The sequence below is a fragment of the Mustela nigripes genome, chromosome 3, assembly GCF_022355385.1.
Source record: "Mustela nigripes isolate SB6536 chromosome 3, MUSNIG.SB6536, whole genome shotgun sequence".
NCBI classification, from domain to species: Eukaryota; Metazoa; Chordata; class Mammalia; order Carnivora; family Mustelidae; genus Mustela; species Mustela nigripes.
In genome coordinates, this window is record NC_081559.1 from 148,134,330 (window position 1) to 148,150,738 (window position 16,409).

Below are 16,409 nucleotides of genomic sequence, written 5' to 3' on the forward strand. Positions count from 1 at the left end.
AATGATGTTGAAAACTAAAGCATGATCTAAATTGCCTTAAACAAAGTAGAAGATATTTATATAACACAGGGCTAAGGTGTAAAGCCAGTATAGATAAAGCCCTGGGTTAGTGTCAGCCTTATATGAAAAACTATGTGACTTGAGCAAGTGACTTATTTCTCTGTGCCTCAGTTTTCTTATCTGTAAAATGAGAAGAATAATAATGGCACTTTCCTCATGGTGTTGGTGTGAATAAGAAACGGCATAAAACATTTAAAGTACTCCAGAGTGCTTGGTGTGTAGTAAGCCTTCAGTACATGTTAATACTTAGCCAAGTAAGTCAAGCATAAAAATTTGATTGTTGAGAAAAAAACAGTGACAAAACCATTGAAAGAAACCAGGTATATTAAGGAGAAAGTTTCAGTTTGGTGTTCTTTTTAACAACGAATTCATAGTTATTAGCTTCCATTTTATTTATTTATTTTTAGATTTTATTTATTTATTTGACAGACAAATCACAAATAGGCAGAGAGGCAGGCAGAGAGAGAGGAGGAAGCAGGCTCCCTGCTGAGCAGAGAGCCCGATGCGGGACTCGATCCCAGGACCCTGAGACCAGAGCCAAAGGCAGAGGCTTAACCCACTGAGCCACCCAGGTGCCCTTAGCTTCCCATTTTAACCAGAGAATCACACATCCAGAGGTTTTGTTGTTGTTGCTGTTGTTGTTGTTGTTGTTGTTGTTTCAGCCAATAGCTAGCTAGTCTTTGATAACAAAATAAGGTACAGAAAAGCACGTGCACACTAGGAAACGATGTTGAGGTAGGAAGGCATGCAGGCCACATAACGTAATATGCTCCCTTAACACATGCTTGAACATGGTGCTTTGGATCAAGAGAAAAACATTTTTGGTGACACTTGAAATTGCAATCAAACATGAAGCACAATGTTACATGAAATTAGATACATAAACTCTTTTTTTTTTTTTAAGATTTTATTTATTTATTTATTGGACAGACAGAAATCACAAGTAGGCAGAGAGGCAGACAGAGAGGAGGACTCTGCGATCATGACCTGAGCCAAAGGCAGAAGCTTTAACCCACTGAGCCACCCAGGCACCCCAGATACATAAATTTTGAATAAGGCAGAATTCTATTTGTATTTACCAGTAGACAAATAAGGATTTAATTGGTTTTGAGTATAGCTGACATAGAAGTTTTAGGTGTATGCAGTAGTGGTTGGACGAGTTTCTACATTTTACTATGCTCACCACTAGTGTATCTACCCTCTGTCACCATGCACTGCTCATAAAATACCAATAACTGTATTTCTTATGCTGTGCTTTTAATAAGAATTTTTTAATAAGGGGCGCCTGGCTGGCCCAGCCCATGGAGCCTGTGACACTTGATCTCTGGGTTGTAAGTTCAAGCCCCATGTTGGGTGTAGAGAAGAATTAAAAAAATAAAAATCATTTAAAGAAAGAATTTTTTAATCAAATAGATACTGGAGATAAAGAAAACCATGACTGTCAGAGAAAGATCTATCTTTCTCATTTTTTTTGCTGAACTTGTAAAACCATAGGCTGGAAGAAGTTAACAGCTTAAAAGAAATTTTCTGATTATCAGCGCGGGTTCCCTAAAACATAATTAGTCACACAAACATTTCACAATTAAATACGGTGATAGGTGTCATGTATTACTACAAATAATAAGATAACTTTCATATCTCAAGACAAAAAAAAAAAAATCTGTTACCTTCCCTAATTTGAAGGGTTAAAGGTTGAAGGTTATAAAGTAATGTATATATGAATTAAGTATTCTCTACACACACACAAAAAATGATTTCTCTAATGATGATTTGAAAATGCTCTTTTTTAATCACATACATAGCCTATAGTGTTCAGTACCTAAACTGTACCTCATTCCTCTGAAATGTATCCATGTACTAAAGAGGACAATTTTTGTTCCTGTAAAAAACATTTAATGTCATCTGTCTTTAAAAACTGTTCTTAAACTTTACGCTAAGGAAAATAATATTCATATGAATTTAAATAGCTTGAAATCTCATAATATTCACATGAAAAATTAATAACTGTGAAACTGGGGCCAATTATTTTTAACTTTTACCCAGAATTTTAAGTGATATCAAAATTCAAAATACATTTTGTTTTCTAATACTTGTGCACACAGTTGATCTCCATATGCATGCAAGGACATTTTTACTGAAACCATCCCTGTAAACATAAATTGAGTAACTATACCTGTAAGTAAATTAAGTTGGAAAAGTTCAGCCATTTAATTGATTTTTTTTTTTCTACATGAGGTATGGTATTTTCTTACGGCATATAAAGTGATAAAATTGTTTTGTTTTGGTTTTTTTTCGTATCCCAAATGGGTTCAATCAATGAGGGGAAAAAAAGATATATAAATCTAGTGACAAAATATCATTGTCCATCGCCCCCTAAAAAATTAATAAAGTTTATTTAAAATTTATTACAGCTGCCTGCACATATACAAGTAAATACAAGTAAAACAGTTCTTTCTGACTCAGAAATCAATTCTCTGTGCTCTTCCCTTACCTATATTTATCTCAGCAAAATAGAGATTTCTAAAATAGTGTCATAGGTGCCTGCCCCATCGGCTTCCTAGCACTCACCTACCAAAACCTCACTGGTCAAAATGCAGTTCCTAAGAAACAAAGACAGTGGAAACATTCTGCCAAAAACTTCAGCTGGACATTATCTTCCCAGTACTTCTCACCCACAGCCCAAGTGTTTAGAGGCAGGTTTGTGGGGACAGCATGTTGTTGCCTACCTTCAGACATACGGCATCTGTTCTGTGATGTTTATTTCAAATCAAGTATCTATTTAATGTGACCCTCGTGTAAGAGAAGAATAATGTGATGTGGGGGTGGATTTATCTTTTTTTTTTTTTAAGATTTTTGAAAATTTTTAAAATTTTAAGATTTTTTAAGATTTTTAAGATTTTGAAAATTATTTGACAGACAGAGATCACAAGTAGGGAGAGAGGCAGGCAGAGAGAGAGGAGGAAGCAGGCTCCCTGCTGAGCAGAGAGCCCAACTCTGGGCTGAAACCCAGGACCTGGGATCATGACCTGAGCTGAAGGCAGAGGCTTTAACCCACTGAGCCACTCAGGCACCCCCAGGCGGGGGGTGGGTTTATCTTACAACTCCATTAAGACCCTGGGGAAATGACTTTCTTTCCTTGTGTCTCGGACTTCTCTTCGTTAAGATGACTGTTTGTAAAATGCTACAGAAATAACTTATAGCTTCAGATGTACACTGCAGATGTAAGATACATTTATATGTCAAGTAATTCCATTCCATGTTTCCTCAGCAAAAAGCGCCTGGTGTAGGTGAAAGAACAGAAAACCGGGCAGACACGGGGCCCTTCCTCTTCAGCTCACAACAAAGTGTAGTGATCAGGAAACTTCTGGGCATTATCACAGTCACATCTGATGAACAGATAATGTTATAGCATTCTGTTCAGGTCTATAAAATGTGACTTACTAGAGAAATTTAATTATAAAGGAAAAGCCACTTCAAATAAAAAGTTTGATTTGGGGAAGATTTGCTCATAGATATATAGGAGCGAATCCCTCCTACGTTGTATTACTACATCAATTTTTTTAAGTGAATGCTCCCAGCCCTTATTTATCTTGATCCATACAGAACCATATAACTGACATTGTTCCTCAATTCTGTGTTCTCTTATAATAAAAAAAAAAAAAAAAGGAAAACACAGATAAGTGAGCTGATATCTGAAACCTATTTCAAAAAAGTAACCTACAGAGGATTTGACATAATCTGTCACACATGAAACGGATAAACTTCCAATTTCTAATTCCTTCTATCTATGTTACAATTCGGGGGTTTTTCATAATCGTGATAGTAGTGACTACAAAACTCTGAAAAACTCTGAAATCCCTTCTGAGTCATCCAGGATTCTATTATATCCTGCTTAATTTGAGTGCTAAGAATATTTTAATAATAGTATTAATTACTAGGAACTATTCCAAAACTGTAAGCCTTAAGATTTCTTTTTTGAAATTTCTCATATATTTCTCAAATATGATAAGAAAACAAGAGTTTATTAATAGAATAATAGTATAAGTATGCCATCACTTTACTATATCACTTGATCCCTCAGATTAATTTTACTCAATTCTAAAGTTGAAGTTATTTTTATAGTCAATACTTTGATGTATATAGTAAATTTAATTAAATGAGAATTGTTAAATAACCATGACAGCCTGTGCTTCAGCTATTTGAAAGATCATGAATTAACTATACAATTTCCAAGGACTTTTTAAATTATACGTCTAAATCAATCAATTTTAAATCACATTTTTAGATACGAAATGACATTTTTAGACATGAAATGATTTTAAATATTTATTCTTGTGGTGCCAAAACTAATTACTAAAAGAACTACAGGAAGCAGCAAAATGTGTGAAATTTCAAAGTCCATAATAATCTCAGCATTAATCAGCATTTGGCTTCTAGCACTGGAATTAACTTATGTAATTTGGAGTATTATCCTAAACTTGTCATTATCATTTCCAGCATTGGGAATCACTAATGGTTGCTAGACACTATATAATTAGCATGAGTCAGAAATCGATGCATGATCAAACACAAGTTATGTGCCAAATAAAATTGCTATAATTTATCAATTCAGCTAGTCAAATGTAATTATCAGTGAGGCCAGAACACTCAAAACACAATCATAATTATTTTCAGAAAGTATCATAGAATAGTTTGTGAAAAAAATCAGAAAAATGTTAATGTGTTGAGGTATGTGTAACAGAGCATCCAAGTTCTGGTAAAACATATAATTTAGCAATGCGAAAAACTTTTTTTTTAGCATTAACTAAATTTTTACACAGATGTTTTAAATAAAATTATGTAACCCACATTAGGTAACTTTATTGTAAAGTAAATGTTGTTTTTTCTTAATCAAATATATTTTTATAACGCAAAAGTTCTCCTTTGGACAGATGACTAAAGAAAATTTTTAATTAAAATGGTTTTAAATTAGTTCAAACTGGAACTTTAAAAAAAGAAAAATCCAGGCAAATCTGCTGTAAATCAAAGAAAGGCAGATAGTAAGTTATGTGCAAATCCTGGTACCTTCCCAATAATTCTGTCTCTTTTCTCCCTCTCATCATCAGGGCACCAGTGTATTTTCATATCCCAGTTGAGATCACCAGTACTAAAACTGATGATGTACCCAGTCTGCTTCCCTACTGTCTTCCCACAACTGGGCAGAATAGAATGCACTGGCCTTATTTAAAAAAAAAAAAAAAAAAAGGCAGCCTGGCTTTGATTTAGCAAGACACTAACTCTCTGATGCAAGCATTAATGGATAATACAAGGATGATTCTCACCCAACAACATACCTCACTGGTTTATAAAGAAAATCAAACAAGAAGACCATACATATAAAGTGTTTCATAAGCTTCTAAACATTACACAAATAAGAGTTATTATGACGATTTGTGGTCCATGCCCACACACTTAGCCCAGTCCCAGAGTCTAAGAATAACCCAAATGCAATCTCTGTGTAGAAATGAATTGAGGAAGCCTCAGCTAAGTCATGCAGATGCCTCAGACTCTAAGACAGTCTTCTTGTTTCTCTAGCTGTAAGCTTATTACAGTTGCTCTAGGCTTTTTCTACTAACTGAATCCTCCTTTCGTCCTGGGAACAAACAGGGTTCCCAAAATTAAATGAATAAATAAACAAAACCAGAAAGTCTGATTCTTCAGTTAATCTGCTTTAAAGTTCTAATACCAATCCATTTCTCCCTACAGTAGATCTCTGCCTTCCTCTCTCCTACCTTCTTAGGATATCTGACTTGAATCCTTATCCTATAGATGCGGCCTTCCTAGTACTTCAAATAACACACAAATTCTGCCTACCTTCCTGGTTTGTCACCACACTCTAGGTTTTGAGTCAATATATAATCCAGCCATTTGGCAGATTTAGATTCAAGGCAGCGAATTCTTTTCTATGGTTTCCTACAGACGGAGCAAGATGCTTTATGAGGTAAACAGTTCTGTATCCTTTAAGATAATCAAGCCAAAGCGTACATAATAATCAGCCATGATTACCATGAAGGCACTGCTGCTCTGGTTGGGAGGTTGCACACAATCACTCTATAATCCCGGGTCACCAGCTTCATTAGCCATTCTGCTAGTCTGCTTCTCTGATGGTTCAGAGCCAGAATGGACAAGACAATGCACATCTCCTAACATCATTGCATCCTACTACACTAAACAAATTATTCCTATAATGAATCCAAGATACAACATACTATTTGCCTTACTTGCATTTTATGTGTGATTTTAGTTAAATGAAACATACTCCAGAAACACAAATGTTCTTTTTGTGTAGATGTTAAAAACTGTTACTGCACTAATGTCCTTCTTAGAAAGAGCTATAATTAGTTATAGGAAATGATGTCATTAACTCTGAAGAGGAAGTTTTTAAAAATCACATATGGTAAGTCATGTACCAAAACAAACACCCATGGTATTTTTAATTGTACTTTTACATTAGTTATCACACTATTTTCACTTCAATATCAAAACTTGTGTCTATAAATAAATCCCATTAATTAAACAAAAATAGGAATAATGCAAAAGCTTGGAAATAATTTTTTATAATATTTATAGGGGCATAGTATATTTGGTCTTGGTACATAGAACTAAATTACTTTAACATTAATTTTTTTCTTCTATTTTTATGCTGGTTTTATAATACTGTATTATATTTTCCTTCAGTTTTAGGAGAGGAAATAAAACATCTTAACATTACTCATGCAGTAACTTAAATCTATTGTAGTATAGTAAATGACTGATTTTTCCAGTCTTTTCATCTTTTCATTTGGTTATGGAATAACAGAGGCCACCAATTTGAAAACTTGTGATCCACTATAATATAATAAGACCATTTTTGTCTTTTAGTCATACTTATCTCTTGAACATTGGGAGACAGATGGGGAATGGGATAAAAACATGGGAATTATTGGGTACAGTAATGGGTGTGGATTATAAAACAACTGTTGGGAATTAGAAGCAATAATAATAATAATAATAATAATAAGTAAGGAGAGAATAGGTGTTATGGAGAAAAGAAGTGTGGATATCCTGACGACAGTTTGCCAGTGGAGCCATGACTTGCCAAGTGCCCCTATAGTTAATCAAGAATTGACCCAACTTAAATAAGTTTGATGGTATATAGGAGAATTGAAGCAGGATAATGCTTACCAAAATAACTACTCAAGCCAATAAGTTAAACATCCATAGTTCCATGGATGCTGATAGAAGACAGGAGACTCCAAGACAAAAGATTTTGCTACTCATGGCAAAAAAAAACATACGAGAATCTGGATAGGTGAACTGGTTTTCCAAATTCAAGATCTAAGTCCAAGATAGAGGGCCAGATGAAGCCTGCATGCCAGGCAGTGCCCTACAGGAGAGCAATCTGGAGTGTATAGAATCCAGCTTTCTAGGAAGGAGTAAACAAGCCTGTCTTTTTCCAGACAAGATGTATTGCAGAACCATGTGGTACATTCCAGAGAAGTTACCTTACTTGTCAGGATTGCTAGCCAAATAAATAATTCTAAGAAGTGGCCTTGGGAAAGAAACAGAGTTTTGTGATGTTAGCACACTCAGCAAGACATGTAGGACTGCAGGTGACCCACTCACAGAAGACTGCTGCTCAATGGTGGAGTGACGTCGGTCTTCAAGAGTGGGATGCCCACATCAGCATCACTCAGGAACTTATCAGAAATGCAGCTTCCTGGACCTCAATCCAGACCTAGTTGTCTTCATGCTATAACAAAAAACTACAGGCTAGGCAATGTATAAGCAATAAACATTTATTTCTGAGTTCTGGCAGCTGGGAAGTCCAAAATGATGGCAGCATTAGTTGTCTGCTGAGAGCCTATTTCTTAGTTTATAAACAGCAGTCTTTTGTTGCATCCGCATATGGTGGAAGAACTCAGGGAGCTCTCTGGGACCCCTTTTATAAGGACACTGATCACATTCGAGGGTTCTGGCCTCATGAATCTCCTTCCCAAAACCCTACCTCCTCACATTGGGGGTTAAGATTTCAACATATGAACCTTGAAGAGATACAAGGTATATCAGAAATTTAGTAATCTGATTTACTATGATTTACTGTGGCCACTCAGTAATTCTGAGGTTCACTAAAGTTTGAGAACCAAACATGTAATGGAAAAAATTATTGATCGCAGTCAAGATTCTGGGTCTAGTTAGGGTTTCCACCAAATACCTGAGCATGTCTTTCAAACTGTCTGGGCCTTCGTATCTTCGCCTATTATAACAGGAGAGGGTTAGATAATTCCTGATCACTTATTGCTCAAATTCAATGACGTTCTATATTTCTTACATGTAGCTTTATAAATATTGCCTCTATGAAAGACTTTGATATACATGGCAAGTACTGAGAAGCTTGACATGTAGCTTTATAAATATTGCCTCTATGAAAGACTTTGATATACATGGCAAGTACTGAGAAGCCACAAGAGACAGCCAGCAAGGCAGAGCCACAAGGATCTGTAACCTCATAGGCTCACAGAACTTATCTGTCAGCACACTGTGCGTAGAACAGTACCTCAGACAAATGCAAAATAATAATCTGGTATTATCAGAAGATCTGTTTATGAATTTATAGCAGGACCTATCCTTGAAAGGAAGTTCAGTCTTGTGCCTATGGCCTGAGCATTCTCTTCCCAAAGACAAACTGTTAAGAATTATAATCAGAAGTTTTTCCTGTGAAGAATTGATTGAATGTTCTGATATTGACCAATGTGTCATGTCAGCACAGGCCTGGTTGGTTCTCTTCTAGGATTTGGATGCCTTCTCCTGTGGAGAACACATTCTCCTGAATGGGAACAATTGAGTTACCCTCCAAGATTCTCCTTTCTTTCTTTTTTTTTTTTTTTAATATTTTACTTATTAATTTTGAGAGAGCAAGAAAGAAAGGGAAGGGATAGAGCAGGAAGGAGAGAGACAAGCAGACTGCATGCTGAGCATGGAGCACTATGCAAGCTTCAGTCCCATAACCCCCAAAATGGTGACCTCAAGACTCCTATTTTTCTGTACTTGCATTGTCAAACAAGTCTCTTGTAAATCAACACTTTTCTTTGGCAGATTTATTAAGTTTCAGTTACATTCTAGTCAAGACCCAAAGACCTAGAAACTTTCTGCCTCTCTTTAGTGACATTGTGCATATTCTCTACCATCATCATTGAAGTCTTGATTTTAGAGTAAAAATCTCAGAGGCAGACTGCTTATCTTATTTCCAAGTTTCTGATGGACTACTACATGTTTGTCTTTGTCTGTGTTTCCTGTATGCCCAAATCCCCTACATCCTAAATGACCATCAACTCAGGAATGGAGACTATTAAGCCCCTAAGAACCACATAATGGAGCAGTTTCCTCCACTTGTAGCCATCTCAGAGAGTTAGTAGCCATCTAAGTTTTTGTACCATTTATGGTTTTTGTGATATGATTCTTTTAGTCTTAAAGTATAATGTAATTTTGGTCCCAAGAGCTTATTAATAGAAGGCAAGTTTAACTTACAATGAACAGTAGCAGCCATGAATCTGTTTGCGTTATTTAGAAATTTGAATTGAATTGTATCTCATTTGTGATAGAGGATTTGTAAAAGCCACATGTAGTCGCATTGTCTATAAAAAGTGAACGGCTGAACAGTTACTCAATAAACATGACAAGTGATGGCAGCAAATATGCATCATTTCTGTCAAAAACTCTGACTTTCTGTAAAATGTTATATAGCCTATGTTTTCCACATATTTTCTTTCACCTTTTTTTTTTTGCTTTTATAGGTATTATCTAACAATGTAGGTTATCTATATTTCTTTAATTAGTTATTAGTTATAAATTCCAGTTAGAGGGTGGCTCAGTCCATAAGTGTCTGCCTTCACTCAGGTCATGATCCCAGGTCCTGAGATTCAGCCCTGCATGACATTGGGCTCCCTGCTCAGTGGGAGGCCTGCTTCTCCCTCTCTCACTCCATCTGCTTGTGCTCCCTCTCTCACTGTGTCTCTCTCTGTCAAATAAATACATGAAATCTTTTTTTAAAAATCTCAATTAGAAAAAAAAAAAGAAGAAGAAGCATTTCTGATATTAAAAAAGTCAGAAGACTGGGGCACCTGGGTGGCTCAGTCGCTTAAGCGTCTTGATACCGGGGTCTCGAAATGGAGCCCTGCTTCTGGCTCCTTGCTCAGCTCGGAGTCTGCTTCTCCCTCTTCCTCTGCTCCTCCCCAGCTCGTGCTTGCTCTCTCTTGCTCGTTCACTCTTCTCTCTCAAATAAATACATGAAATCTTTTTAAAAAGTCAGAATATATCTTTAAAAATATGATTTCTGTAGAGCTGTTAATAAAGTGTATTTATTCCACATATTGCTATACCTATAAAAAGATCTTCAACATCACTAATTTTCAGGGAAATGCAAATAAGAACCTCATGAGATATAACCTCACACCTGTTAGAACAGCTATTATCAGAAAGAAAAAGAACAAGTGTTGGAGAGGACGTAGAGGAAGGGAAGCTTTGTGCACTGTTCGTAGGGACATAAATTGGTGCAGCCATTGTGGAAAACAACATGCAGGTTCCTCAAAAAATTAAAAATAGAATTACCATGTGATCCAGCTACACCACTTCTAGGTATTTATCTGAAGAAAATGAAAGCACTAATTCAGGAAGCTATAGGCTCCCCTATGTTCATTGCAGCATTATTTACAATAGCTAAGAACGGAAACAACCTTATATCTATAGATCTAGATCTAGATATAGATATAGATATAGATATACCCAATGCTATTGAGCCATAAAAAAAGAAGGAAATCTTGCCTTTTGCAACAACATGAGTGTACCTTGAAGGTATTATGTTAAGTGAAATAAGACAGAGAAAGACAAATACCATGCACGTGATCTCACTTATATTTGGAATATAAAAAACAAGAAAGAAATAAAACACAGCTCATAGATACAGAAAATAGATTGGTGGTTAGAGAGGGGGAAAGGAGTCTTGGGGGCAAAAAGGCTGAAGGGGGTCAATTGTGTGGTGACGAATGATAACTAGATTCATTGTGGTGATCACCCTGTAGTATATTATTATGTTGTACACCTGAAACTAATATAATGTTGTAAATCAATCTTACATATATGCGTGTGTATGTATGTATATGTGTGTGTGTGTATGAATTCATGAGGTTTAAAATTAAATGTGCTTTCTCTTAGATTAATACTATCCTTTTTACCGTTGTCAAGGAGAAGTAAATTGCTTGGTTCAGTACAATCCAGGCCCATCTGAGTGGCTTTTTGTTGTTTTTCAGAAATGGGAGAGATTGAGAGTTGGAAAAGCATTCATCATCAGGATAATTTGTTTTAAAAGCATCCAGGCTCCCATATAGCCACTAGATAAATTACCCACTATTCAAGGGAAGGAAAGCACAATTAGTTTCACATTATAGTAAACCAATCAGCTCCTTAAATGACTGTCATTCTTGAGAAAAAAAGCAACAAGAATGTCATAGTTGTCCCCTTTCTCCTGTGCCTTTAGAAGCAAAAGCAATCCTTTCCTCGGACGAGAAGATCTATGGAAAACATAATGAATATATTTTGCCATTGTTTTTAGATAAGGAGAATTATATTCATTACTTGTATCCATATGGTTAATAACACCGACTTCACAATGCAAAGTTAATGAAGCTTTTGTTTAGTACTAGGAACAGGCAAATGCTTTGAAGCTTTATGGCAAGGAAGTAAGACTTCAATAAATTATTTTCAAACCTCCTTTTCTTCTTCCCAGGATAATTATTTTTATGTAATCATTTACAATCAAGGAGCAAAGGGAGGGGTAAAGAAAAATCATACCAGGGATAATGGAATATGCACAAAAAAATCTGCAGGCCATTTTTTTCTTCTTAAAATAGATAGTTGCTAAACAACCATTCATTACTTCTTTTGAGGCAAGCAGGATGGTGTAAGAATATACTAAATTAATGTCATCCTCCACAACTTAACCTGAAGAAACACAATAATTAGGAAACTGTATGTACACAGCTGCTGCAGCAGTTTAAGCATGTTCCCTCTGTAATAAGAGCGATCGATGAAGGCCTTGCAGGGAAGAGGGTGACTGCGATCATTTGAAGAAAAAGCTTTAGTTCCTCCCTGCATACAAGTGTTATCAATTCAAACCCAAACTCATTATATCTTGTGTTCACATGTCTGCACCCTTCTACAAGTACAATTAATTGTATTTACTAAGGTTTTCATTTTCACGTTGGTAATGCATCATTTTGGGTACGTGCATACGGGGAATGTATAAAACTTCCTTTATACTACACAACCCTGGGCATGCCTGCTTTGTACTGTAAGTTCAAAACTTTGTGCTTTGAAGATTAATTGACTCCATGTACATGAACACTTCTTGCAACTGCATGAAGAACACATTTGAGTAACATTTTCATTTTTAGAAATACAGGTATGTGTGACCTGTAAGCAGTGGCTTCACCACCGAGCCACCCAGGTGCCTCACATCTAGCTTTCTTTTTTATAACCAAGGATACATAACTCAGATCAGAGATCTGTACTGCTTTTTCTCCTATCCCAGGTACATTAGGCTTAGGACTGCACCGTTCAAAGGCTCTTACAGGGGAAAAATATCCCATGGTCACTCTCCTAAGGAGCCACAAAAATTCAAAAGCAACCCAAATCCCTAGCTTAGAGCTTCAAGTGTTTCTCCTCTGACTTGGACAAGAGCTCTTGGTCAAAACAATTGCTGATCTCCGGCAATAAATGGACTGGATTTTTTTAAATTACAGCATACTATAAGTGTAAATAATTTTAGCATTGTCTACAACAAAGGCTCTAAGACAAAGGATCTAAGGGATTTTTCTTAAGGATCTAAAAGGAACTCAAAAGTTCTCAAAAGGATTTTTCTTAAAGATTTAGTTCTTTTCTAATCATCTCCTGATTCAGCCTGAATTCTAACTTAAATCCAACTTACATATATGCATGTTATGAGCAATGAAACCTAAATCTCAATATTTTAAAATACTTTTTTTTCTTTTCTCAGTTTCTACAGATAAAGTGATTTAAAGTAATGAATGATGCCACAAAAGCAGAAAAGAGAAACTGTGACACCCCCCAGAAATGTGAAAGGAGGTTTCTTACTGGAGAGCAGCATCTTTGGTTCAATTTATTTAAAAAAAAAAAAATACCCAAATAAATGAAATGGACAGTATTGTTCAATTTTAGAAATTCCATTTCTTCTATGTTTTAAGCTATATGATTGTCAAGTTTTTATGGTTTAGATTGTAAATGTGTTTTCCCCTTTGCTAATTATGTTGTGTTTTTTTAAGTCTTAAAAGTCTTAAAATGTGAAAGGACATTTATGAATGGTAAGGGAGACACTGTATACAAATGTATATTTGTAAAAGCTATTTTTATGATTAGCATGTTTTACTGTTGATCATATATAAAGTCAGGTGATATTGCAATTCTATGTTTAAAGCTTATCTCCAACAATGTCATGTAAGAAAAGATACATCGTAAGCTAGTTTTTATAATTTATTTTTAATTTATAGTTTAAAGTACTTCAGATCATAATGATAAAATACTTGAAAATGTTATATTCCTGCCCCCCCATAAGCACCATTTTTATTAATAAAGAATGCAGATACTTCAGTTGTGATTCCATAGCTAAAGGACTCTGTTGCTTTGACCTGTGATTAAATTGAGCATTCTCTACTCAACTGACATGATCCAGTCCTTACCTAATCCTTCAGTCTGGGTAGGAGATCCCATGGACAGATTTTAGTGCCGATACAGCTGAAAACTATATTGGCAAGGAAAAGATTGTCTTGTCTTTGGTTCTGAAAGTTTAAATAGTGCGTATATCACTTCATTTCATCTCCTATTACTAGGATCGCTCCATTCCCAAGCATTGCAAGTATTTTCCAGATGCTCTTTGCCGTTGTCATGTGCTGTGGAAATGGAAGAAACCATCTTCACAGACTGTAGGAGAACTCAGCATATAATTTCTTAATAAATACCATTTCTTTTAAAACAAAGTTGGTGTGTCTCTTTCCTTTGGGGGTGCATTTAGTTTTTAATTTTTAGTTTTACTCTCTATGTCCCTGTAATGCCATACAATTAGCGCAATAATGAAAGTAGCATAACTTTACTAAAATGTGTATTCTATGTTTTATATGCCCACAATTTGCATGGAGTGACATATATTCTGGACCACATCAATTTGCTCTATAACACAAAGCAAGATAGCCCTCAATTCTTGACAGAAGTCACATTTTGGTTTATAATTCTAAAAGGCACATTTTTTTTTTTTCATTCAACCGTAGAATTTTTAGAAAATATTTCAGGACAGGAAGCAAAACTACCTCGACAGAGGCATTTATGCTGTCAGACAAGTCTGCTGCTAAGGGCTCTATCTCCTCATTGAAGAGCAGAGAGACAACATGTAATGTCACCAAGAATACTTAGTGGAATTAAGTCCTCCTTTTTCCAAAGAAACTAAAGAGAATCTAAAATCACCTTTGTATGTTTTCTTATTTTTCTATTTTATTTATGTAATTCATTCTTTTTCTTTATGTGTTTCCAGTAAAAGCTAATGAAAAATTATGCAATTCTACCCAGCAAAGGTTACCTAAAACTAAAATTGTGAAAGCAAAAAATTAAAAATTTGCACACGAGGACCTAGTGACTGAATCAGGAATGTACTTGCTTTTCGAAGCAATGTGAAAATCACAATGTGGTATACTATTTTCCATGGCCATGATGAGTATTTGAGAATTTGTGACTGCTGTCATTGAACTGTGAAGCTGAAAAGAACCTGTATACAGCTCTACAAGGGCATAAAATCAGCAGAGTGATTTTTTGGTTTGCTGCCAAATAAATACATTTGTCTAGGATAGTCTGATGCTCTAGAAAGGAAATGTTGCAGGTACGGTGTATTAGGAAAATGCACATGTGGAGATTTTTTCCAAACCTTCCATTTATCTGTCCTTAGTATTCAATAAAGTGTGTAGCATTTATAACTGACATTATCATAAATTAAGAGTATTGTACTTTCCCAGATGTTCATTAACTATTCTCAAAGTAAAACGAATAATTAAAATATATAATTATTTGTTATTGGACTTAATTTTCTCCACAAAGGCCTGGCAGTATGAAATCATGCATTTTTCCCTTAACTCATTAACCAATCCTGGCTTCAGAATTCCTTTTGATGACAAAGATGGAATAAAATATATACCAGATTAACAAAGTACAGATTATATGGGATTATAATGCTTGAGGATTTAGTGTAATAATTTAAAAGGGAAATTTCAAGAGATGACAAAGGGAGTGTAGACTCTAACTCCAAATGACAACAGTTCCATTAAAAAAGAAATGCTAAGGGAAAGAGTTATTACTCATTGCATTCAACTCAAAAAAAAAAAAAAAATGTGGGAAAATAGGCCCACCTCTTGTGAAGTTAGGTCAACTAGTCACTGGTGACAATGTGAAAGGGAAAGAACACATTTTGCTTCCATCTTTTAAACAAAAATTCAAAGCAGAAACACACAACAAGATAAATTGACATAGAAATAAAGCAGAAGATAAATAAGAAGGAAACTATTTTGAATGGGTTGAAGTGCGGAGAACAGAAATTACAAATGCAAATATCTACAGAGCCCTGATAAATATAAATGAAAGAAATAGGCATGAAGCCCCTTAGTAGACATTAAATACAACTGTGCTGATGAGGACAGGCTATCTCCCAGTTCCAGCTGGCTGCCTGATCCAGAAACATGGCCAATCCAAAAGACTGGCCAGGTGTCCTGATTTTTCAAGAGCAGGTAGACATCAAGAATTTTAAATGAAATAGAATTTTAAATAGAATTTTAATTCTATTTTTGTTTTGTATTGTTTTGTTTTAATATGAATCTGATTGTTAAGGAAGCCATATCTATGATTTATATCCAGGATTTAGTAGTCGTAAAAGTTAAAAAAAAAGTTGCAATAGTGAAAAATAACAAATTCAGGATTATCTATGGTGAGAAAAAGAAGGGAGAATAGAAGGGGGGTATTGAATAACATCTGTGATATTTACTCTATTAGGAAACATTTTTTTTAATATAATTTTTTATTTTTTATAAACATATATTTTTATCCCCAGGGGTACAGGTCTGTGAATCACCAGGTTTACACACTTCACAGCACTCACCAAAACACATACCGTCCCCAATGTCCATAATCCCACCCCCTTCTCCCAAACCCCCTCCCCCCAGCAACCCTCAGTTTGTTTTGTGAGATTAAGAGTCACTTATGGTTTGTCTCCCTCCCAATCCCAT

The 16,409-nt window shown here is 35.3% G+C and overlaps 1 protein-coding gene across 14 annotated transcripts in view; it reads left to right on the top strand.

Annotated features, from left to right (window-relative positions):
- Positions 1-14,119, top strand: part of RALYL (RALY RNA binding protein like) — a 691,697-nt gene extending 677,578 nt beyond the window's left edge. For all 14 annotated transcript variants that reach the window (XM_059394797.1, XM_059394795.1, XM_059394793.1 and 11 more), the window contains one exon: positions 13,130-14,119. In XM_059394797.1, coding sequence (XP_059250780.1) covers positions 13,130-13,147 — 18 coding nt within the window. In that variant the 3' untranslated portion in view covers positions 13,148-14,119. The remainder of the gene's footprint in view (positions 1-13,129) is intronic.
- Positions 14,120-16,409: the final 2,290 nt, after the last annotated feature.